We start from the raw sequence: 23,026 nt of genomic DNA on the forward strand, positions 1-23,026 counted from the left end.
TGAGGACGGGCTCGTGGTAATCGCTGGAGCGGAATCTGTGGAATGATATAAACTACATCAAACATGGTTTCCAGACATTATTATGAGCCGCCTCTCCTGCTGAAACTATGTAAACATAAATGGTACTGACCAATTACACAATACTTTAGTTCTGGGTTAAACCGATATTAGGGTAATCGTTTGTGGGTGGGTATAATTTGTGGAACATTCCAACAGGAATCTGGTTCCAAAAACTTCATAAATTACATTGTTGCCAACAAACAACGCATGATCAATTCAACTAGCTGACGAATAGGCATCAACTCACCACGTAGCTTATTCTTAATGTTTGTCCATAGGCTAACATAGTGAGGACAGACATTTTCCAGAATAAAGTGGTAAGTGAAAAACTTAATGAAATCGCCCACTCCCTACCTGGTATCTTATTCTTCCGCTATACAACTTTATATGCGTTATTTGTTGACAACCTTGTTATTTACAAAAAAAATTGAACCGATTCCTGTTGGAACGTTCCACAAACTATACCCAACCGTAGTTTGTCGCTGTATTCTAATTCCAAGAGGGTTATTTGCATAAATCCGGAAGTTGAGTCAGTTATTTCTTGCAGCCAGGCGTTCTGGTACTTGTAGTTCTTTTTACACCCATCTTAGCTCTACACTCCTATCACAGTAAGTATTTCTCGTGACAATCTGTCGACATCTAACTTAGAATTGTGTGCCACTATATGTGTTAGTTATCGTAAATAGGTATTTTTAAGTTTGGTATTACTGAGGAATTCACATTTTATGGTTATCATCTCGTATGATTTCGCTAGCAAGCTAACTAACAACGCCAGTCTCTTGTCTCGAAACCAACGTGAGCTAGCTGTGTCTCTTTTAGTTAGTTTCCAAATAACATTTGTACATAATACACTATTAAACATTCCATAGGGTGTGAGATGGCCATCTACTTAAATGTGCAACAAGAGTGTGTGAATAAAGTGGGATAGCTAACTAGCAAGCAAACAAGTCAACTTGTTATCAAGCCAGTTGGATAGCTAACGTTAGCTAGCTAAACCAGCAGTATGCCCCATACCTTGTATTGCATCATGAAATTCTAGGTTATATTCCAGGCAGTTCTAACAATTTTCATTTAGAAGACCTCAAGTTACTGTAGTTAACCTTTTTTAGTTATTACTTCTGCAGTGTCATATCGTGTTCATGTATGACACAGTTACTTGTACTGTAGCTCAAGTTACACCGTTTAGTTGTTCCATATTTCACAGCTTGTCATGTCTTGGCCCATCCAAACACACCTTAGCCAAACCTGTTACCCATTTCAGTCACATTTAGACATTATTACACCCTTTACTCTGACCAGAGGTTTTGCTATTGAATGACTATTGAATGACTAACGTTACCTGCCTGGCTTTTCACATAGCTGTCTGTGCAAGCCTAGCCAATAACCTCTAAATTGCTTATGTTTGTTTAAATTGACCAATAATTTTGTGTGGATGCTAGGTTTTTGTCTTGATTAGAAGGGTTGGTGGTGGTCGACCACACCATTTTGTTTCTTGTTATTTGTGAAACTACACAACCAAATTGACTCAATGTTTTTGTTGACAGACATGCCAGGTGAAACCACCACAGAGACAGTCCCAGCAATGGAGCTGCAACAGTCACAGGCAGACACTGGTTAGTATCTTATTTATATTTCTCAATGTGTCTGTGCAGTCCTCGAGGCTGTCTCTTGACCTGGCATGATGTGTTTTTCCACATATGGGGTCCAGGAACTCAACAGCAAAATTACTAAACAATCGGTTTCTCTTTTCTTAATATGGCATTTCTTTACTCTGCTCATACTAGACCAAACCTTGTGTGTGTAATCTCACGTAAACTCTAACATAGAATCCAACAGGGTTTGTTTTGGTTTCCTGGACTCTTAAACATCTAGTGTACTCACCTATACTTTATGAGGTTTCTTTGTACTGTACTCACCTGCACTGTATGAGTTTTGTCTTGGGACTGGGGTGTAATGGACAAACTAATACACCATGATACTTTTTCTTGTGGTGTCTTGCATGGAACATAATCTGTCTCCAAAAAACAGACTGCAAAATGTCTGTGGCGAATACCTATTCAAAAAGGCAATGAGAAAGCATAGTGATGTCCTCACGAATTACAGTTTTCAGAATCTGAGCTATTAAATTTACCGGTAAGAAATATTTGCTAAATTACTGGATTATTTTTATTTTCAATGGACAATGTGCTATATACTTGGATTACCAGTGGTCATTATCCATTCACAATAGTGTAGGCCTAATGTTAAATATAATCTGTAATATTTATTGTAAAATGGCTTGTGAATCACCAATCTACTGGACTTGTTCATGCTAAATAAAAATGCACAACTCAAAGGTTCCTCAACTGCTCTACATTCAGCTACGTCTTTCATCAAGGTTACTTTCCGTACACTTTCTGGCTGATCTAGCTGAAATATTACACAAGGTAAAGCATGTTCGTTTAATTTCCTCCTTCACTTTCTTCCCTTACGATGAGTAGTTATCACATCTTTTGAACGATAAGCCTAATTGACYCTATATTTAGTGCTTGTTTCTTCAGTCTGTGTACTGAAAGATGATGGGTCCCAAGGTGTTTCACTTGAATGCGGGGCACTGCATGATAAGACTGGTAGGGGAATACCAAATATTCATTATCTCTGTCACAAACACTCTCACAAAGACTCATGGTTTATACTGTCACCGATTAGACTAACATTGGGCACAACTTGGTGGTCTACATTTTACCGTTCTTCTGTGTGTAGAAACAGTACATGTATTGTAGTTCCATTAGTACATGTTTCAGGAGTTGTTGTTTGTCAACAGGAGTATTGGTTTCTCCAATTTCTTGTTAAGATGAATTTGGACTAAATTCAGCCCCAGTTTTGATTCCCATATGGGTATTCTTAAGGAGAGAGACTCTCACTCCATCGTTTGGAACAGTATCCCACTTTACATTAAAAAATAAATAAAAATTGTTTCCCAACATGGGTTGCAGCTTTTAATGTCGCTGTGACTCCCCCCTACTCTTTCTACTTCCCCTTTCTACTCCTACTCTTTTCCTGGATTCCCAGTGTTGAGAGTCGATGGGAGTTGTATCGACAAACCAGTTTCACTACTTGAGGTTACCAAGGAAATGGCTGTTCCAAACCCCACTGTAGCTGCCGAAGCAGTTCAAGATTACACTGAGAAGGTTAAGGACAAGCTGAATGAAGAAGAGATTGTAAGCCCTGTTAAAGAAGAACCATCAACCAAAGACCAACCTACTGCTGTGCCAGAGGACGACGGAGGGACCGCTGAGGAAGATGAGCCAACTGTTGAAGTGCCAAAGGTTGCTGTTGAAGAACAAGCTAGGCAAGTAGTGCCAGTTCCTGAAGCCACCATGGAAGAGCAAGAAACTGCTTCAGAATATCTGACGCCACCTGAAGTGGTTGAAGCCCCTGAGGTTGTGAGCGTTGCAGTCCAACAAAACGAGAAGGCCAGTCAGAGCGAGGAACCCAAGGTGAAGGTCCAGACTAATGATGTTAATGGTCATTCCAGGTCATTTGCTATTCATTCAGGTGGGTTATATTTATTACAACTTAATGAAAACTGTCCCTCTAGGTGCTTTTCTTATGCCAATTTGGTTGGTTAAAATGTTTAAGAGGCGTTTCCCCTTTAGCGCTAAGGAATCAGCAATGTTCTTTCTGAAAGGGTCACCTTTTTCGGTCTAAACTTGGGACTTTCAATGATCACCAACTACACAATTTCTAAATGTATTGAATGACACGTACCCCTTTGTAAATCACCTCAACCATCAGTCAGGTTTTTTCCTGTCTGGCACAGAGAAGTTTTGACTAGTGTACTGTGGCTGCTGTGGGTCTGTCTTTTAGGAAATGTATAACACTTTTTTTTAGAAGCTCGTTGTCCTTGCTAGTAGTTTGCTTAGTAGTTTGCGTTGCAGTGCACAATAATCTGTATGTACCTCCATGTTTTTTGCCTGTGCTTTTTTTTACTGTTGTATGTGAGTTATTAAGTGCATCTAATATGCGTTGCCACAGAAACCACTCCCTTTGCCACTCCTCCTCCAAAAGCCTTTTGTGAACTAACACACACACTTAACTTTCCCCCCTTTACTAGCTCTGACTCTACATCTGCTAAATGTGAATGTTGTAGTTCTTGAGATTGAACATTCTCTTATGATGTTGTCAATCGCTGTATAGTGTGACAATGTTTTTGCACCAACTAGTCGGATTTTGTCCTTGACATTTTGAATTGATTATGGATTCCTGTTAGCTGCTGTTAGTCTACTAGGGCGAAYATTCAACATTCTCTTATGACATTGTCACTGTCTTCCCTTTAGACTCTGCTTCCAAGGTGCTCTACTCCTTTACCCTGTGCTCTTCTACCAGACACCCTAGCCCCCTAAACTAACAAGACTTAAAGTGGGACCACGCCTCCTCTGTCCTCTTCGCCCAAAGCTGTGCCTTTTTTCGACACCAAGCGCCCATCTCCAACCAACCCTACCTCCTAAGTCTCTCGCCACTCTTTACTGCTCCTCCACTACCCCCTCTTCACACTTGGCTTCGCCCCCTGTCGGCTCTCATTTTGGTGGCAAGGACCAGGCCACCCCACAACCCAAGGTAATAAAATCCGGGGAGCCAGGGAATACTGAGAGGTTTACTAGGTCTAATGTTCTTCTAAACCTGTCCCTCTGGCTGACGCTTCTAACTGAATCTAACAATATTGCACTGTTACCTGACGCTCTACTACCAGCCAACTCTAACCCCGCTGCCCCAGTTAATGCCAGACCATTGCCTCCCACCATGTCTGAGAGGGCCCCAGACACCACTGGAGCAGCTTCACACATTCACAAACCCCCTGCTATTCCTATCCTCACCGGAACTATCCTCTGCCTCGTACGTTCAGCAAGTRGATGTCACTGCCGCCACCCTCCTAACTGAAGACGCTGTCCTCTTTTCCCCAGCACCTCCTGCCATAGCTGTAGTAGCCTCCAAGGCTGAAGTTGTCCATCCAGAGAATTCCACAACCACTAAACCTACTGCCTTTCCAGTTCAGGTCTCATTGTCAGAAGTGACGGCTGTTCCATTGGCTACGTCGCCTGTTAAAGCCTGCCCTTTCTCTTTTTAAAGTGTTTTGCGAACATGCTGCTCCTGCACCTATGTCATTCTCCACTGCTTTGCCCCGGAAGGTCAAGCGAAGGACCAGGTGCATAAGGCTAGAGCTGTATCTGCTGAGGCTTCTGTTGTGAAGAATGAACYGCCCTGTGAGTCTGCAGCAGTTGACGACAGAGCTGAAGAGGTGTCCGTAGACGTGGCTGCTGAAGAACCAGCTGAGAAGCAGGTTGATATGCCTGCTGTTGCCTCTCTCCAAGCTTCTGCTACTGAGCCTCCTGCTGTTGAAAATATTCCCACCACTACTCCAGTTTCCTCCATCTCCATTTGATAAGGAAACTCCTTACTGCCCCCGCTGGTGTGGTGTTTGTCCCTCCTAAACCACCAGCACCTCAAGCGTCTTTTCCCAGGCTGTCACCTGTCCATGTCACCCCTCTGATTCATCTAGACGAACCCGGCGGCGGCTCACCCGTATTCCCCCGTCGACCCACACCWGTGGAGTCTCCCTCCCGTCACCTCCATCTTTATCACTGAACCCTAGGGCTGGGCGGTATACTGTATTTTATGATATACTTACCTTCTATACCGSTATTTGAATGTTTTTGTTTGTTAAATGTGATACGCCAAGTGTAATGTCAATTTGTATAGTTTACTTGAGTCATCTCTCTCCGCTCTTTCTCTCCGTGCCACTTTCCACATAGACCTAGCCACACCCCTGTCACTCAAGGGGCGCATTTGATGTTCCTCATCCACGGGACACTTGCGTTTAGTCTGCATGGCCAATGCAGCACATGCAACAATGCTGTTTTCTATTTGCTCCTTAATATAAATCCACTAGAGTTCTATAATGACACTTAGTTTGTGTTTCTTACATCAGCAAACAGCAAGTTTATTTTCTTAGCGACTTGCCCTAAATCTTGTGAGACGCTAATTGTTAGCCACTAATAGCTAGCTAGCTAATAAATGTACTGAGTAAGAGCAAACGTAGCAAGCTAATACAGCCTGATTAATACCAGTGATGGTGTAGACCTGAATCAGCATGTTTGTGCAACAGTATCTTCTAAATCAAATAGGAAAATGCAAAGCAAATGTTAGCTACAGGAAGTAGCTAAGAGAAAACATGCAATGTAGCCAGAGCTTATAGGGTCCCCTCGGAAACACTTATCAACACTTTAGCTCCTACCCTGTCGCAATAACTCCTCCCTGGCAATTTTAATTCATTGTCATCTCAAACAACACTGTATTCAAAGTGCCCACTATTGTATTCTAACTATAGAATTAGAATAGTCACTCTATTTCCATGATTCCAACAGTTTTGCTCTAATTCGCAAAGTAAAATCGCAATTGCAACATTTGGTTAAAAATAAGTCCTAGATTATTTGCCCATGTCGTGCAGCCCTACGTGGTAGTGTGGAAATTCTCAATTGAGCAGAGGTGTAAAAATACTTTAAAGTACTTTACAAAAAAAAATTGGGGGCAACTTTTACTTCACTACATTCCTAAGGAAACTCTACTTTTTACTCCATRCATCTTCCCTGATACCTAAAACTACTCGTTACATTTTGAATGCATAGCAGGATAGGAAAATAGTCCAATTACGCACTTGTCAAGAGAACATCCCTGGTCATCTATTGCCTCTGATCTGGAGGTCTCACTAAACACATGCTTTGTTTGTAAATTGTGTTGGCGTGTGCCCCTGGCTATCCATAAATAAATAAACAAGAAAATGGTTTGCTTAATATAAGGAATTWGAAATTAAGTACATTTTTATCAATTTAACTTTTGATACTTAAGTATATTTTAAACCATGCTTTTTAGACTTTAACTCAAGTACWAATTTTCTGTTAACGATTCTTTACTTTTACTCAAGTATGACAATTGGGTACTTTTTCCACCRCTGCAATTGAGTGCAGGAAATGCAGAAATTATGAAAGTGCTGAAATTCCTTTTGGTTGAATTGAACAGTATAAAATAATCAGAATGGAGAAAGACTCATCGAAATCACTTAGAATGTATGTGTTGCCACATTTTAGGATAACTCACTACTCATAAAGAACCCTGGGATCACTCACTACTCATAAAGCACATGTACAACTTTTATTATTCAAAAACTAAAAATACTGTCAATTTTTATTTTTTATAAATACCGTGCTATAATATTTGGTCCATATCGCCCAGCACTACTGATTCCCCCACCAGATCCAGAGCCCATTGTGGTCAACAACAAGAAGGGTATAATGAATCCACATTGGCCTGCTTCGCATGGCAATTTTAAAGTGTCACTAACAATATTAGTTTGCATCATTTAGGGTCCGGTCATTTCTATAGGTGAAGTTTCTTCATTGAATACATCGGGGTAAAATGTAARGCTTTGTTCAGTCACTGACATTGTACTAACAGGATTATATATATWTWTTTTTTATAGCCGATAAAATATAGACAATTCTGACTTTGTGAGGGTCTCTTATGCTGAATTAAAAAAWATATATATATTAAAAWATATATTTTTCCTCAGACCACACTTTCTGTCGTAGTGGGATGTATTAATGCTTATGTGAATGGTTGTCTTAACTACCTTTTATACCTACAGTCTATGTTTGGTTCATCCTCACTCTAGAAAATCCACCCTTTGCTTGGCTTCTGTAGTAGCAACTATTTAGTGCTGACCAAAACCTGACCAATGGCAAAATGTGTATTTGAGTTGTTKCCCTACACCCAGGTGCCACCAGGGRGTGGTGTTCTCCTACACCCAGGGGCCAACCTCAAACAGTTTTTTTCGTCCAGCAACCCCATTTTTATATAATTTCWTTTTATTAGGGCTATGACCGTTTATTACGTATCAGTCTGATATAATTATTGACAGTATTTCAATTTGAAGGAAGTATAGTTTGAAGCRAAATGCATCAGAAAGGAAATAGGAMGTTTTGTATGATTGGTGTAGAAAATAATGTCATTGATGGTCTTTTTTCCCCCCAGTCTGATTAAGTGCCTGGTCTTGTCCACTCTGTTCTGTGTCCTGCTGCTTTTGGGCATTGTAGAAGGAAACAGAAGACGTGTCCGGGTTCCTGAGAGTCTCATCTTTCATTGATGGGGTCATAATATTTTGTAGCTTAAACCGTTCAAAACAGAGCCATGTTTTTCGGAAGAAAACAGAAAACGCTCTGTTTATTACAACCATGCCTAGTGGCCATCGGAGGTTACTGACGTAACCACAGTTCTATGAACCAAGCACAATGTATTTTATTTCAGTTTCTTTCGCGGCCTCATTTTCAAATCAGTGAGACCTCTGTATTTGTGCAGCGTTTCCCGAACTAATCTCCTGCAACTGTCCTGGGGAAGTGTATAATTGTATTTTGATGTGTTTGTAACCAGGTTGACTCTTTATATTACCACATAATTACGTTCCCTTAGATGCCTTTTCTGCTTACGTAAATTGTTTTGTTTATGTTATACTAAAGAACTGATTCTGTGATATGTTGTGAGATGTTACATTTTCTAATGGAATGTATCTGGTGGTGTCTAGGGTCTGGCACAGATTCTGACAGTGATGACTCCGTACCAGACTTGGAGGAGCAGGACTCAACACAGACACAGCAGGCACAGGTACAGTATGGCCATTGGCCACCAGGGGGTGCTGCTCCCCTACACCCAGGGGGTCAAGTCGAGGGGGGTTSTATTCGGTGCATGTGACAAATGACAACATTTGATTTGAACTGAGCAATTTCCGCTAGATGGGCCAGCTTCAAAGTCTAAATCGAAAAAGTAATGTTTTGGGCTTAATTTAGGGTTAGGGTTTAGTGTGGTTAAGGTTAGGTTTAAAATCAGATTTTATGACTTTGTGGTTGTGCCAGCTAGTGACCCCTCTGCAGAGGTGCCTCTAGTACGTGAGTCATGACGATAAATGACAACCTACTGATAAATGTGTCCAACTTACAGAATAAGTGATTTTTACAAACCTGTTGTTCTCTCCTCAGCTTGCTGCAGCAGCTGAGATCGACGAGGAGCCAGTCAGCAAAGCCAAACAAAGTAGAAGTGAAAAGAAAGCTAGAAAGGTCAGTTATGTTCATTCACATGTTCCTAGAGTACATTGAATTGGCCACAAGTACCACAACAATCACTTTTTTTACCCCAAAACCCATTTGAATAGCTCAAAGCCCTGTTCTCAACTTTTTCTCTGTGGACCAGCTACTTCTAATGATTTTATTAATCGGATTACTTTTTTTACTCTGAGGTGCTGAAAATGAGCTGCTATACGACACACAAGTACCATCATAATGAAAGCATCATTCCCCAAACATAAGAAATAATGACCTAATAACTTTAAGTCTATGGGGAATTTTTTTTTTACTCAGTGTCAAAACACTTGTTTTTCAGTTGTAATGACTTTCAGTTCAGTTTCCTTTGGACAGTGTTTCCTACAGACAATCTGTTGATTAGCTACTATAGTTCTCTGTGGACAGTGTTTCCTACAGACAATCTGATTAGCTACTATAGTTTTCTGTGGACAAAAATGTAGTAATCTTCTCTGTCAACACCAGGCCATGTCCAAGCTGGGCCTCCGTCAGGTGACAGGCGTAACCAGGGTTACCATCAGGAAGTCCAAGAACATCCTGTTTGTCATCCCCAAGCCAGACGTCTACAAGAGCTCCGCCTCCGACACATACATCGTTTTCGGAGAGGCTAAGGTTGGAATCTACGCCATTTTATAACAGACATGTGCATTGTCTTTGGGGAAGCCAAGGCACGTGATGCTATTTTAAGTGGTAACCAGAAATGCTAGAAGAATCATTCATCAATTTCATCTTGGTTGGCTCTGACAGTGCAGCTTTTCATTTCAGATGGGACCTGCTATACTTTCTAATAGTTTATAAATGCCTTTTTAAAGCTGTTGTAAGCCATTTATTTCACAAGCATGTTAAGTTCTCTATGAATTACACCAAGATATGCTTGAAATATTCTTGCAGTTCTGTTTTCTGAAAGTGAATTTCCGTTTGTTCCAGATTGAGGACCTGTCCCAACAAGCTCAACTGGCAGCAGCAGAGAAGTTCAAGGTCCAGGGMGAAGACAGAATGTCTAGCATCCAGGAGAACACACAGACACCCACCGTACAGGAGGAGAGTGAAGAGGAAGAGGTGAGGGTCAAGGAAAGCATTTATTTACAATGACTGTGATGTGTGATTTGTCTCACCTAGCTACTTATATACATACACACAAAAGTATGTGGATTTGGCTATTTCTCCCAATTCACTTCTGTGTTCCATCATGCTTTGCAGGTTGATGAGACTGGCGTGGAGGTGAAGGACATTGAGCTGGTGATGTCACAAGCCAACGTATCTCGAGTGAAGGCTATACGAGCGCTCAAGAACAACAACAACGACATTGTTAATGCCATCATGGTAAGAATATTTCATTGGTTGTCACTTGTGTTGTGAATGTAATATCAGGTGTAATTGACATTTTACCTTTGATTGCTATGTTCTGAGGTGATGACAGGCACATTTCCATCTGTACAATAAAGTTGTAGATTCAATGTTGACACCTCCTCCTAAAATACAAACCACTTTTTCTTTTTTGCAGGAGCTGACCATGTAGATGCCCAAGAACCTCGAGGACCAGGTCCAGTCCAGCATTAAACACTAGTAGATGTGGTCTATTCAATTAATTCCAAGGATAAAAATAAAAGTTGTGGATTAAAGGGGATGGAAGATTTCTTCTTCTGGTTACCGTGTGTATTTATGTTTTCCCATTTGTTGGTAAATAAAATGTTTTCCTCACATTATTTCTGTTTGTAAGATTGTGCTTACACTAATCAGCAGCGGTGGGTGTAGTGCCATTATAGGCAAGGGAACACAAAATGAAAATGTAATTGACGTTMTCATTTCCTCAAWCAAAGTTTGTATCAACAGATGTAGCCTGTTGAATACATCATTCTAGACAATATATTTCGATGTCGTTATAAATATGCATAATGCATCCTCCAATTGAATGCCTCATCCTTGAATGTAAAATGGATCCTCCGTCTGCCCCTATACCCACACACATTTTCTCAATGTTATATTTTTAATACCTTCAATCACAAAGTTAGACATACTTAATTACWAAATAGGCCATCATCACTGTCAATCTTGAATTATCATTATTTRTTATACCAGTGAAATGTCCAAACTGCCTCTGCATGCCAATCATTTGATCTAATCATTTTTTATTTAACTAGGCAAGTCAATTAAGAACAAATTCTTATTTACAATGACGGTCTACCCCGGCCAAACACTTCCCCTAACCCGGACAACGCTGGGCCAATTGTGCGCTGCCCTATGGGACTCCTAATCACAGGCCGGTTGTGATACAGCCCGGAATCAAGCCAGGGTCTGTAGTGACGCCTCTAGCACTAAGATGCGGTGCCTTAGACGGCTGCGCCTCTCGGGAGTTTCATGGGAATATGAATTTAGATGTCCTTGAATTACTGTTCTGTGAGTGAATTACAGCAGATGGTGTTAAACTAGTAGCCTTGTATTTTGTTTCAAYTAAAGTATATATCCAGCCCTGGTGCATGAGAAGAAGGGGAAAAAAGAAGCTTCAACTAACCATCCTRAAATCTCAAATTAGGTGTTTTTGGTGTAATAGTAAAGTTATAGGCCTACTGTGCTATGCTGTTGTGTTGATGTAAAATGATTAGTTATGTGATCTTGCGTGACATTGATTCAGCTTYGGTGTAACTTTACTAGACAAGCACCATTGTGAGAATGTTCTATTTGAAATAACAAGTGATGAGTACGACTATCATGCGTAGGCAGATGTTCAAGTGTTTTAAGTGATTGAAGCCCCCTTCCTGGTGCTGAAAGGACAGCGCCAGTGTCGTGCAATGATGTTAAAAAAAAAGATTGAAGCCCCCTTCCTGGTGCTGAAAGGACAGCGCCAGTGTCGTGCAATGATGTTAAAAAAAAAGTTGAACCAGCTTGTGGTGCTGTAGGATAGCCCTGCCTTTCGGTAATTTCAGGAACAAACAACCATTTGCAGTATAGCCTAATAGACCTACGACTACGTGGTATATATCTATTTGTAGGCTGTAGCCTAATGTATATACATATAGTTTATCATTGCACGAGGAGAGCTTTAGATGCGAGTAGGCATTTCATTGTAGCTTACACTACGCTGTATCATTCAACTTCCATTTGATGAGCTTGAACACATGGTTCGATAACCATATTATCAAATGTATTTATATACCCTTCTTACATCAGCTGATATCTCAAGTGCTGTACAGAAATCCAGCCTAAAACCAACCAAACAGCAAGCAATGCAGGTGTAAAAGCACAGTGGCTAGGAAAAACTCCTAGAAAGTCCAAAACCTAGGAAGAACCTAGAGAGGAACCAGGCTATGAGGGGTGGCCAGTCTCTTCTGGCTGTGCCGGTGGAGATTATAACAGAACATGGCCAAGATGTCAAATGTTCATAAATGACCAGCATGGTCAAATAATAATAATCCAGTAGTTGTCGAGGGTGCAGCAAGTCAGCACCTCAGGAGTAAATGTCAGTTGGCTTTTCATAGCCGATCATTAAGAGTATCTCTACCGCTCCTGCTGTCTCTAGAGAGTTGAAAACAGCAGGTCTGGGACAGGTCAGGGTTCCATAGCCGCAGGCAAAACAGTTGAAACTGGAGCAGCAGCACGGCCAGGTGGACTGGGGACAGCAAGGAGTCATCATGCCAGGTAGTCTGAGGCATGGTCCTAGGGCAGGTCTCCCGAGAGAGAGAAAGAAAGAGAGAATTAGAGAGAGCATACTTAAATTCACACAGGACACCGGATAAGACAGGAGAAGTCCTCCAGATATAACAAACTGACCCTGCCCCCCGACACATAAACTACTGCAGCTAAATACTGGAGGCTGAGACAGGAGGGGTCAGGAGACACTGTGGCCCATCCGATGATACCCCCGGACAGCCAACAAGGAAGGATATAACCCACCCACTTTGCCAAAGCACAGTCCCCACACCACAAGAGGATATCTTCAACCACCAACTTACCATCCTGAGACAAAGCCGGTATAGCCCACAAAGATTCCGCCACGCACAACCCAAGGGGGCCAAACCAGACAGGAAGATCACGTCAGACTCAACCATCAAGTGACACACCCCTCCTAGGGACAGCATAAAGAGCACCATAAGCCAGTGACTCAGCCCTGAATAGGGTAGAAGAGATCCAAGTGGAGAGACCAAGGGTGGTTCGTGCTCCAGAGCTTTTCCGTTCACCTTCACACTCCTGGCAGACTCACCAATCAATGACCACTGAAGAGATGGTCTTCAGTAACAGACTTAGAGTTGAGACCGAGTCTGCGTCTCTCACATGGTAGCAGACATTCATAAAAATGGAGCTCTTAGGAAACCCTGCCTCCAGCTGTTTGCTTAGAATTCTAGGGACAATTAGGAGGCCTGCGTCTTGTGACTGTAGCGTACGTGTAGGTATGTCGGCAGGACCAAATCGGAAAGATAGGTAGGAGCAAGCCCATGTAATGCTTTGTAGTTAGCAGTAAAACCTTGAAATCAGCCCTTGCCTTAACAGGAAGCCAGTGTAGGGGGGCTAGCACTGGGGTAATACAGGATCAAAGAAAAACGAGAGTGAACTATCAATTAATATTTATTTGCATATAAAATCAGCAAAAAAGAAACGTCCTCCACTGTCAACTGCGTTTATTTTCAGCAAACGTAACGTGTAAATATTTGTATGAACATAAGATTCAACAACTGAGACATAAACTGAACAATTTCCACAGACATGTGACTAACAGAAATGAATGTGTCCCTGAACAAAAGGGGGGTCAAAATCAAAAGTAACAGTCAGTATCTGGTGTGGCCACCAGCTGCATTAAGTACTGCAGTGCTTCTCCTCCTAATGGGACTGCAACCAGATACGCCAGTCTTGCTGTGAGATGTTACCCCACTCTTTCACCAAGGCACCTGCAAGTTCCCAGAAATTTCTGGGGGGAATGGCCCTAGCCCTCACCCTCCGATCCAACAGGTCCCAGACGTGCTCAATGGGATTGATATCCGGGCTCTTCGCTGGCCATGGCAGAACACTGACGTTCCTGTCTTGCAGGAAATCACGCACAGAACGAGCAGTATGGCTGGTGGCATTTTCATGCTGGAGGCTTATGTCAGGATGAGCCTGCAGGAAGGGTACCACATGAGGGAGGAGGATGTCTTCCCTGTAATGCACAGCATTAAGATTGCCTGCAATGATAACAAGCTCAGTCCGATGATGCTGTGACACCGCCCCAGACCATGACGGACCCTCCACCTCCAAATCGATCCCGCTCCAGAGTACAGGCCTTGTTGTAACGCTCATTCCTTCAACGATAAACGCGAATCCGACCATCACCCCTGGTGAGACAAAACCATGACTCCTCAGTGAAAAGCACCTTTTGCCAGTCCTGTCTGGTCCAGCGACGGTGGGTTTGTGCCCATAGGCGACGTTGTTGCCGGTGATGTCTGGTGAGGACCTGCCTTACAACAGGCCTACAAGCCCTCAGTCAAGCCTCTCTCAGCCTATTGCGGACAGTCTGAGCACTGATGAAGGGATTGTGGGTTCCTGGTTTAACTCGGGCAGTTGTTGTTACCATCCTGTACCTGTCCCGCAGGTGTGATGTTCGGATGGACCGATCCTGTGCAGGTGTTGTTACGCGTGGTCTGCCACTGCGAGGATGATCAGCTGTCTGTCCTGTCTCGCTGTAGCTCTGTCTTAGACGTCTCACAGGACGGACATTGCAATTTATTGCCCTGGCCACATCTGCAGTCCTCATGCTTCCTTGCAGCATGCCTAAGGCACATTCACGCAGATGGGCAGGGACCCTGGGCATCTTTCTTTTGGAATTTTTCATAGTCAGTAGAAAGGCCTATTTAGTGTCCTAAGTTTTCATAACTGTGACCTTAATTGCCTACCGTCTGTAAGCTGTTAGTGTCTTAACGACCGTTCCACAGGTGCGTGTTCATTAATTGTTTTTGGTTCATTGAACAAGCATGGGAAACAGTGTTTAAACCCTTTACAATGAAGATCTGTGAAGTTATTTGGATTTTTACGAATTATCTTTAAAAGACAGTGTCCTGAAAAATTGACATTTCTTTTTTTGCTGTTCATTAATGCTCTCAAATCAATTGACCAAGTAGTGAACATAACTCATAAAATYTACAATTGCAGGAATTTAGTTTTAAAACAGACAAAATCAATATTTTGGTGTAATGTATTCATGCATCTCAATAAACTAAAACCTTAAWGGATTATTACYTTCAACTTGGCCCAATTCACATTTCCAATTGCCCACCCTGACATACTAAACTAGAACGGGCCCTGGGTCTCAGCCAATAGCCTATATAGGCTAAATATCCCAAGCATGGTGCAGGGCTACAGCAACTTCCAGAGAGAGTCAGGCTCCTTTTGCTTTGCAGTTGCCACTCTGGTTTGGGTTAATCGGCAGAACGGTGTCGCCTTAACCAACTGGTCACATATYGTTCTGGGTTCCACTGCTCAAGTGGGGGTCCGTGGAGTTTTGGGAACATCAAGGCAGACACACTGAATTTGGATCCTAGATCTCATTGGTGCGATAAGGTCCATGTGGCTAACCCCCCTCTCACACTCCGCTTAGCTGCAGGGAACAGTGCTTGACTTCTTTATTTTTTAAATATTTTTTTACAAATTTAACCTTTATTTAACTAAGTCAACTCAGTTAAGAACAAATTCTTATTTACAATGACAGCCTACCCCAGCCAAACCCAGATGATGCTGGGCCAATTGTGCACCGCTCTATGGGACTCCCAATCACGGCCGGATGTGATACAGCCTGGATTCGAATCCGGGACTGTAGTAATGCCTCTTGCCCTAAGATGCAGTGCCTTAGACCGCTGCGCCACTCGTGTGCCCGACTATATGTAAGGTTCCTCAGTCGAGAAGTGAATTTTTAACACAGATTCAACCACAAAAAACAGGGAGGTTTTCCAATACTTCACAAAGAAATGCACCTATTGGTAGATGGGTACAAATAAAATAMAAAAGCAGATATTGAATATCCATTTGAGCATTATTAATTACACTTTGGATGGTGTATTAGTACACCACAAAGATACAGGTATCCTTCCTAACAGTTGCCAGAGAGGAAGGAAACCTCTCAGGGATTTCACCAAGAGGCCAATGGTGACTTTAAAACAGTTACAAAGTGCAATGGCTGTGATAGGAGAAAACTGAGGATGGATCAACAACATTGTAGTKACTCCACAATATTAACCGAATTGAAAGAGTGAAAAGAAGGAAGCCTGTACAGAWTAAAACATATTCCAAAACATACATCCTGTTTGCATCAAGGCATTACTGCAAAAAATGTGGCAAAGCAATGAACGGTTTGTCCTGAATAAAAAGTATGTATGKGGCAAATCTAATACAACACATTACTGAGTACCACTATCCATATTTTCAAGCATAGTCTTATGGGTATGCTTGTAATCATTAAGGTCTAGGGAGTTYTTCAGGATAAAAAATAAAMGTAATGTAGCTAAGCACAGGCAAAATCCTAGAGGAAACCCTGCTTCAGTCTGCTCTCCACCAGACACTGGGAGATTAATTCACTTTTCAGCAGGACAATAACCTAAAACATGAGGCCAAATCTACACTGGAGTGGCTTACCAAGAAGACAGTGAATATTCCTGAGTGGCAGACTTACAGTTTTGACTGAAATCTACTTAAACATCTATGTCAAGATCTGAAAATGGTTGTCTAGCAATGATCAACAACCAATTTGACAGAGCTTGAAGAATTTTAAAAAGAATAATAGGCAAACGTTCCAGGTGTGGAAAACTCTTAAAGACTTACCCAGAAAGACTCACAGTAATAGCTGCCAAAGGTGCCTCTACAAAGTTTTGACTCAGGGGTCATGAATACCTATGTAAACGAGACATTTCTGTATTTCATTTTCAATAGATTTGTCATTATGGGGTATTGTGTGTACAGTCGTGGCCAAAAGTTTTGAGAATGACACAAATATAMATTTTCACAAAGTCTGCTGCCTCAGTTTGTACGATGGCAATTTGCATATACTCCAGAATGTTATGAAGAGTGATCAGATGAATTGCAATTAATTGCAAAGTCCCTCTTTGCCATGCAAATGAACTGAATCCCCCAAAAAACATTTCCACTGCATTTCAGCCCTGCCACAAAAGGACCAGCTGACATCATGTCAGTGATTCTCTCGTTAACACAGGAGTGAGTGTTGACGGGGACAAGGCTGGAGATCAMTCTGTCAGGCTGATTGAGTTAGAAAAACAGACTGGAAGCTTCAAAAGGAGGGTGGTGCTTGGAATCATTGTTCTTCCTCTGTCAACCATGGTTACCTGCAAGGAAACACGTGCCGTCATCATCGCTTTGCACAAAAAGTGCTTCACAAGCAAGGATATTGCTGCCACTAAGATTGCACCTAAATCAACCATTTATCGGATCATCAAGAACTTCAAGGAGAGCGGTTCAAATGTTGTGAAGAAGGCTTCAGGGCGCACAATGAATTCCAGCAAGCACCAGGACCGTCTCCTAAAGTTGATTCAGCTGCGGGATCAGGGCACCACCAGTACAGAGCTTGCTCAGGAATGGCAGCCGGCAGGTGTGAGTTCATCTGCACGCACAGTGAGGCGAAGACTTTTGGAGGATGGCCTGGTGTCAAGAAGGGCAGCAAAGAAGCCACTTCTCTCCAGGAAAAACATCAGGGACAGACTGATATTCCGCAAATCGTACAGGGATTGGACTGCTGAGGACTGGGTAAAGTAATTTTCTCTGATGAATCACCTTTCCGATTGTTTGGGGAATCCGGAAAAAAGCTTGTCCGGAGAAGACAAGGTGAGCGCTTACCATCAGTCCTGTGTCATGCCAACAGTAAAGCATCCTGAGACCATTCATATGTGGGGTTGCTTCTCAGCCAAGGGAGTTGGCTCACTCACAATGTTGCTTAAGAACACAGCCATGAATAAAGAATGGTACCAACACATCCTCCGAGAGCAACTTCTCCCAACCATTCAGGAACAGTTTGGTGACGAACAATGCCTTTTCCAGCATGAWGGAGCACCTTGCCATAAGGCAAAAGTGATAACTAAGTGGCTCGGGGAACAAAACATCGATATTTTGGTTCATGGAGGAATCCCAGACCTTACTCCATTGAGAACTTGTGGTCATCCTCAAGAGGCGGGTGGACAAAAAAAAAAAAAAAAATTCTGACAAATCCAAGCATTGATTATGCAAGAATGGACTGCCATCAGTCAGGATGTGGCCCAGAAGTTAATTGACAGCATGCCAGGGTGGATTGCAGAGGTCTTGAATAGGAAGGGTCAACACTGCAAATATTGACTCTTTGCATCAACTTCATGTAATTGTCAATTAAAGCGTTGACACTTATGAAATGCTTGTAATTATACTTCAGTATTCCATAGTAACATCTGACAAAAATATATAAAGACACTGAAGCAGCAAACTTCATGGAAAATATTTGTGTCATTCTCAAAACTTTTGGCCACGACTAGATGGGTGAGCTTTTTGATTTTATTTAATCCATTTTGAATTCAGGCTGTAACACAACGTGTGGAATAAGTCCAGGGGTATGAATACTTTCTGAAGGCACTGTACCTCTAGGCTGCTATACATACTTATTTGGTTTGTCATTCTATCGTTTTTCATGGGATTTTAGTGGTAATTACATTTATTTAGAATTATTTATCAGAATTAACTTTCCAGAAATAGTTTAACCAGCTCAGTGTATTCTCAAATTGAAAAAGTGAGGGTGCGCCACTCCTTGCGCTCCAGCAGCACTACAACCCTGCTAGTAACGCCTGTTCATACAGACTTGTGTTAAACAAGGGAAATAGTTGATATTATGTGATACAGATCAACTATTTTTAAAATTTTATTATACAGATCAACTCTCTCTCTGTGTGTGTTGCCACGGTAACAGCGTAGCTTACTTCAGGTAAAGCGCGTGCAAGAGACTTGTCCCTGCACGAGCGAAAGATCCAGAAACTTCTTTCGGACAGCGCGAGCGAGGCCACGGTGACTTGATTCTAGATGCGTCATTGCGCACAACAACGAGGAAAAGCAGTTACTGGTCTAGGATTGATATTTACATTTTGCCCTGTCGGTTTTCGCTACAGAAGAGAATATCCAACAACACATCGTGGCTAATACTGCGGACTGGAGTGGGAAGAAATAGATAGCAAGAGATGTACGTTTRGAACGGAGGGTAGGGGGGAGCTAACGTTAGCGTGCAATGCATGGGATGCATATTCTTGCAAATGCGGGGTAGCTTGCTAGCTARCTTCAAGCTTAAACAGCGTTTAACTAGGGCTGTCTGTGTCTGGCATGCCCAAACCTTTATACGTGTATAGCAACGCTACAATGATAGTTTCCATATTGTCCATGGGACACAAAAATGCAACGTTAATGTTATAACATACTAGCGGGTGCCAAATATAGCTAACTAACTAGCTAGGCCTGCTCTATGCTCCTTCATATGCATGGGGACGATTAGTGGGAACGAATGGCGGGCTTGTCAGTTTACACTAGACGAAATGTCGGCTTTACACTCGCGCAATGGCACTCGTCCATATCATCACGAGCCATGGTGATACTTTAATAATAATACAACGCTGAACCTTGGCTTCATACCTAACTAGTTATTCCTTTATTCACGTGGACTASCTAGTTTTAGCTCGAGCCATATAAACAGGTATTAGAGAGCCATTTCCTTGCGAAGTGGCTCTCTTAGCCACTGGCTTGCTAGTTGGAGTTATGACATTCCATGTGGCCTGCTAGCTAGCTCATGAAATAATACATGGAAGGGTGTCAGAGCTGGTTAGCCAATAATACCTATTAGGCTTGGCCACCAAACCACTGAATTCAAGGAAGCCTTATCCCTTGAGACCTGACGAAGTATGACCTTGGATTAAATAAAGTTGATGGGTGGAGCTACACTCCAGCTGATAAATTAATGTTCCTGATGTAGTGTCTGAATGAACCAAACAATGTATTATCTTAGCTAGCTAATCAATGCTTAMATTTTTTTTTGCCTGCTTTTCTGTTTCACCATGCATGTAGCAGATGAGTAGACAGCTTATTAAGTGGCACATTATTCAGTTTTGCATCTAAAATGAATGGCTGGAACCAGAGTGATATATGGATGGAACCAGCCCCCTATCCTTCCCACATTTTATCCCTTCATAGATGTATCCCCTATTCCCTAATGATGGTAGTCTTGGTAACTGTCTGTTAAACTATCATTCCCCTCATTGCCACTCCCTGTCATGCTAAACATTTGGCATAATGACACGGAGTACACAGAGTGGTATGTTAGCTAAACAGACTGGTACCCAGGCTATAATGATGGGGTGCAGTTTCCCAAATATGGATGGATTTCATAATCAAAAACTAGAAGACATTGATCACTGCTTTGTATCGGACTAATCAGTCTTCTCTATCGTCCTATAGGCAGCCAGCAACAGCGAAGTGGTATGACAGAAGGGACTCTGTCTTTATTGAGTTCCTGGTAGAAGACAGCAAAGATCTACAAGTGAAGTTTGAAAAATCAAAACTTGATATCCGGTAAGCTGCTTCACCTTCACCCAGTACACACTGTAGTTTAAGTGAGATGGATTTTAGGCTAAATTGTGAGCTGTCTATAAATTAGGCCTACTGCAGACACACTTGGGGGGGGGGGGGCAGTTTCCTGGACACAGATTTAAACCTAATCCTAGACTAAAAACCATCTTCATCTTCCTTTTAGCCCATGAATAAGATCAATCCTATTGGCCCTTTACTGTCTGAATGAACAAAACCATCTATTTTACATTGTCTTTTCAGTTGTGTTGGTGGGATTGAAACCCTCAAACACCATAATGAATTGGACCTTTTCGACTCAATTGATCCCAATGTAAGTATGTTTTTCATTTATAATTGGCTCATTCATCCCCCTCCTCTCCCCTGTAACTATTCCCCAGGTCGCTGCTGCAAATGAGAACGTGTTCTCAGTCAACTTACCTGGTAAAATAACGGTAAAAAAAAAATTTAGCTGCAGAATCACTATCTGCAATGACCCAGAAAAACCGCTGCAATGACCTGGATGTTAAATATGCTGACAAAGAAGATCCCTCATCCAAAATCACTTGTAATATACCGGTTATCTCTCTTCCTCTCATTACAGGCATCCAAGCACAAACGTACAGACAGATCAGTGTTGTGTTGTCTAAAGAAAGCAGAGGCAGGAAGAGCATGGCCACGGTTAACAAAAGACAAGGCAAAAGTAGGAACTGTTTCAATGCACAGTACTATGTATTCTACCTTACTTTTTCTGCCCTGTATTTCTGGGCCTCCCGTCCATGTATCTTATTCCTAAAAGGCCAAACTGATTAGCACCCCTATCCTGAGACGATTTGAGTAGGCTCAGATCACATAAGAAGGGCATTTTGTCTTGAATGTTGGTTAAAATAATTTGGATTTGGGATGTCTGTTTTCTTTCCCACAGTTTCAATGGCTGGGTGTCGACTTCAACAACTGGAAAGACTGGGAAGATGATTCTGATGAGGATCTGTCCAGTTTCGACAAGTTCTCAGAGGCAAGCATGTCACGTTGCACAAAGTGTGTAATGTATTAAATGTGTTAAATTATAAATATTTTTTATGTTGAAACAATGATTGTTGCTTATTTTCAGATGATGAATACGATGGGAGGAGAAGACGGAATGCCAGATCTGGGGATGGGTGGTATGGAAGGTCTCGAAGAGGTCTGTGTTTATTTTCTGTCATTTCTAAATTAATTTTACAGCCAATATATCAAGGCAAATGCAAACATTTACCAGTGTACTATATACGGTGGCTGCAAGAGAAACTACTTGCTTTCTTGCTCTGAGTTTTCCAGTTTTGACACTAAATCTCATATTGTTTTTATTTCCAGCACGACAGCGATGATGAAAGTAAGTTGTGATATCATTTTAGCACATGGTTAAAAGCAAGCAGACAATTTCTATAGCATTTATGGTACATTTCATTTGAATGTTCATAAGTCTCATACCACCCACACATGAGCCATGTTGTAGACTTGGTAGATTAGCTTTTTACCTTTTTTAATCTTTTTTGTTTTTATTAACATTTTAATATTTGTAATTTTTTCAGAGATGCCAGACCTGGAGTAATGATGCATATAAAGTCTTGTAACCGATGACGACGAGAAATKAAAGCCTCAAAGGTCGGTTGAAGAGAGAGACGAGTTGAGTTGGTAGCCATATTTGAAAAAGGAGGAAATATCACCAGTTTTCCAAACACACGTCAGAGGAACCTCACTGAGGAGAGACTGTATCTGTCGTAATGGCATCACAGCAGAGCATTCTCCAGCCAATGTCTTAGTGCTGTGCTTTGCTGTTCTAATTCTGCATGGACAATTCAGTTGTTTCCATGATGTGTTTGTTGTGGGGTTCAGTTATACCGTGCTTTAACTTAACAACCAGGGGTGCCTTCAGCAAGGAACAGCGTTATGGAACGTTCAGATAGAATTACGTCATGTAGAACAAAGGTGCCACTGACATGTAGAATTAAGGAATCGCGTCGGCTCATCGTATTTCAATCTGCAACGTTTGATAATGTTTTCCTACTGAATGTGGCCCTGCTCTGATGGGATAGTCTGAAAGTTACACCCCACCTCTCCACCTTTTTTATTTGATAACGTTAGTGAGGTTACGTATTGAATATCAACATAATTGTAAATTCTAACCGGGGGGAAAAAACATGTTTTAAAACAACTGCCTATTTTCAATAAAGTTGTTTCTTTTTTTTAATGAAAAATGTCCCCTTTTGTTCGTACTGTACATTTTG

General features: G+C 41.8%; 2 protein-coding genes across 4 annotated transcripts; both read left to right on the plus strand.

The window, feature by feature from the left end:
- Positions 1-565: 565 nt before the first annotated feature.
- On the plus strand, positions 566-10,930 carry LOC111966829 (nascent polypeptide-associated complex subunit alpha). Of its 2 annotated transcripts, XM_023991781.2 has the most exons (9): positions 566-668; positions 1,605-1,673; positions 3,112-3,597; positions 8,675-8,754; positions 9,126-9,203; positions 9,690-9,836; positions 10,152-10,283; positions 10,425-10,547; positions 10,729-10,930. In XM_023991781.2, exons 2-9 carry the CDS (start codon positions 1,607-1,609, stop codon positions 10,741-10,743), a joined length of 1,128 nt encoding a protein of 375 aa, XP_023847549.1. In that variant the 5' UTR covers positions 566-668; positions 1,605-1,606; the 3' UTR covers positions 10,744-10,930. The 2 variants fall into 2 exon arrangements, with proteins under 2 accessions (XP_023847549.1, XP_023847550.1); XM_023991782.2 differs by lacking the exon at positions 3,112-3,597 and having other exon boundaries at positions 571-668.
- Positions 10,931-19,183: 8,253 nt separating this feature from the next.
- On the plus strand, positions 19,184-22,996 carry LOC111966830 (prostaglandin E synthase 3). 2 transcript variants are annotated; one of them, XM_023991784.2, is made up of 8 exons: positions 19,184-19,389; positions 20,652-20,765; positions 21,024-21,093; positions 21,364-21,462; positions 21,685-21,774; positions 21,871-21,942; positions 22,113-22,131; positions 22,331-22,996. In XM_023991784.2, coding segments are annotated over exons 1-8 (486 nt in total). In that variant the 5' UTR covers positions 19,184-19,387; the 3' UTR covers positions 22,351-22,996. The 2 variants fall into 2 exon arrangements, with proteins under 2 accessions (XP_023847552.1, XP_023847551.1); XM_023991783.2 differs by having other exon boundaries at positions 19,241-19,407.
- Positions 22,997-23,026: the final 30 nt, after the last annotated feature.

This window comes from Salvelinus sp. IW2-2015, linkage group LG7, assembly GCF_002910315.2.
Source record: "Salvelinus sp. IW2-2015 linkage group LG7, ASM291031v2, whole genome shotgun sequence".
NCBI classification, from domain to species: Eukaryota; Metazoa; Chordata; class Actinopteri; order Salmoniformes; family Salmonidae; genus Salvelinus; species Salvelinus sp. IW2-2015.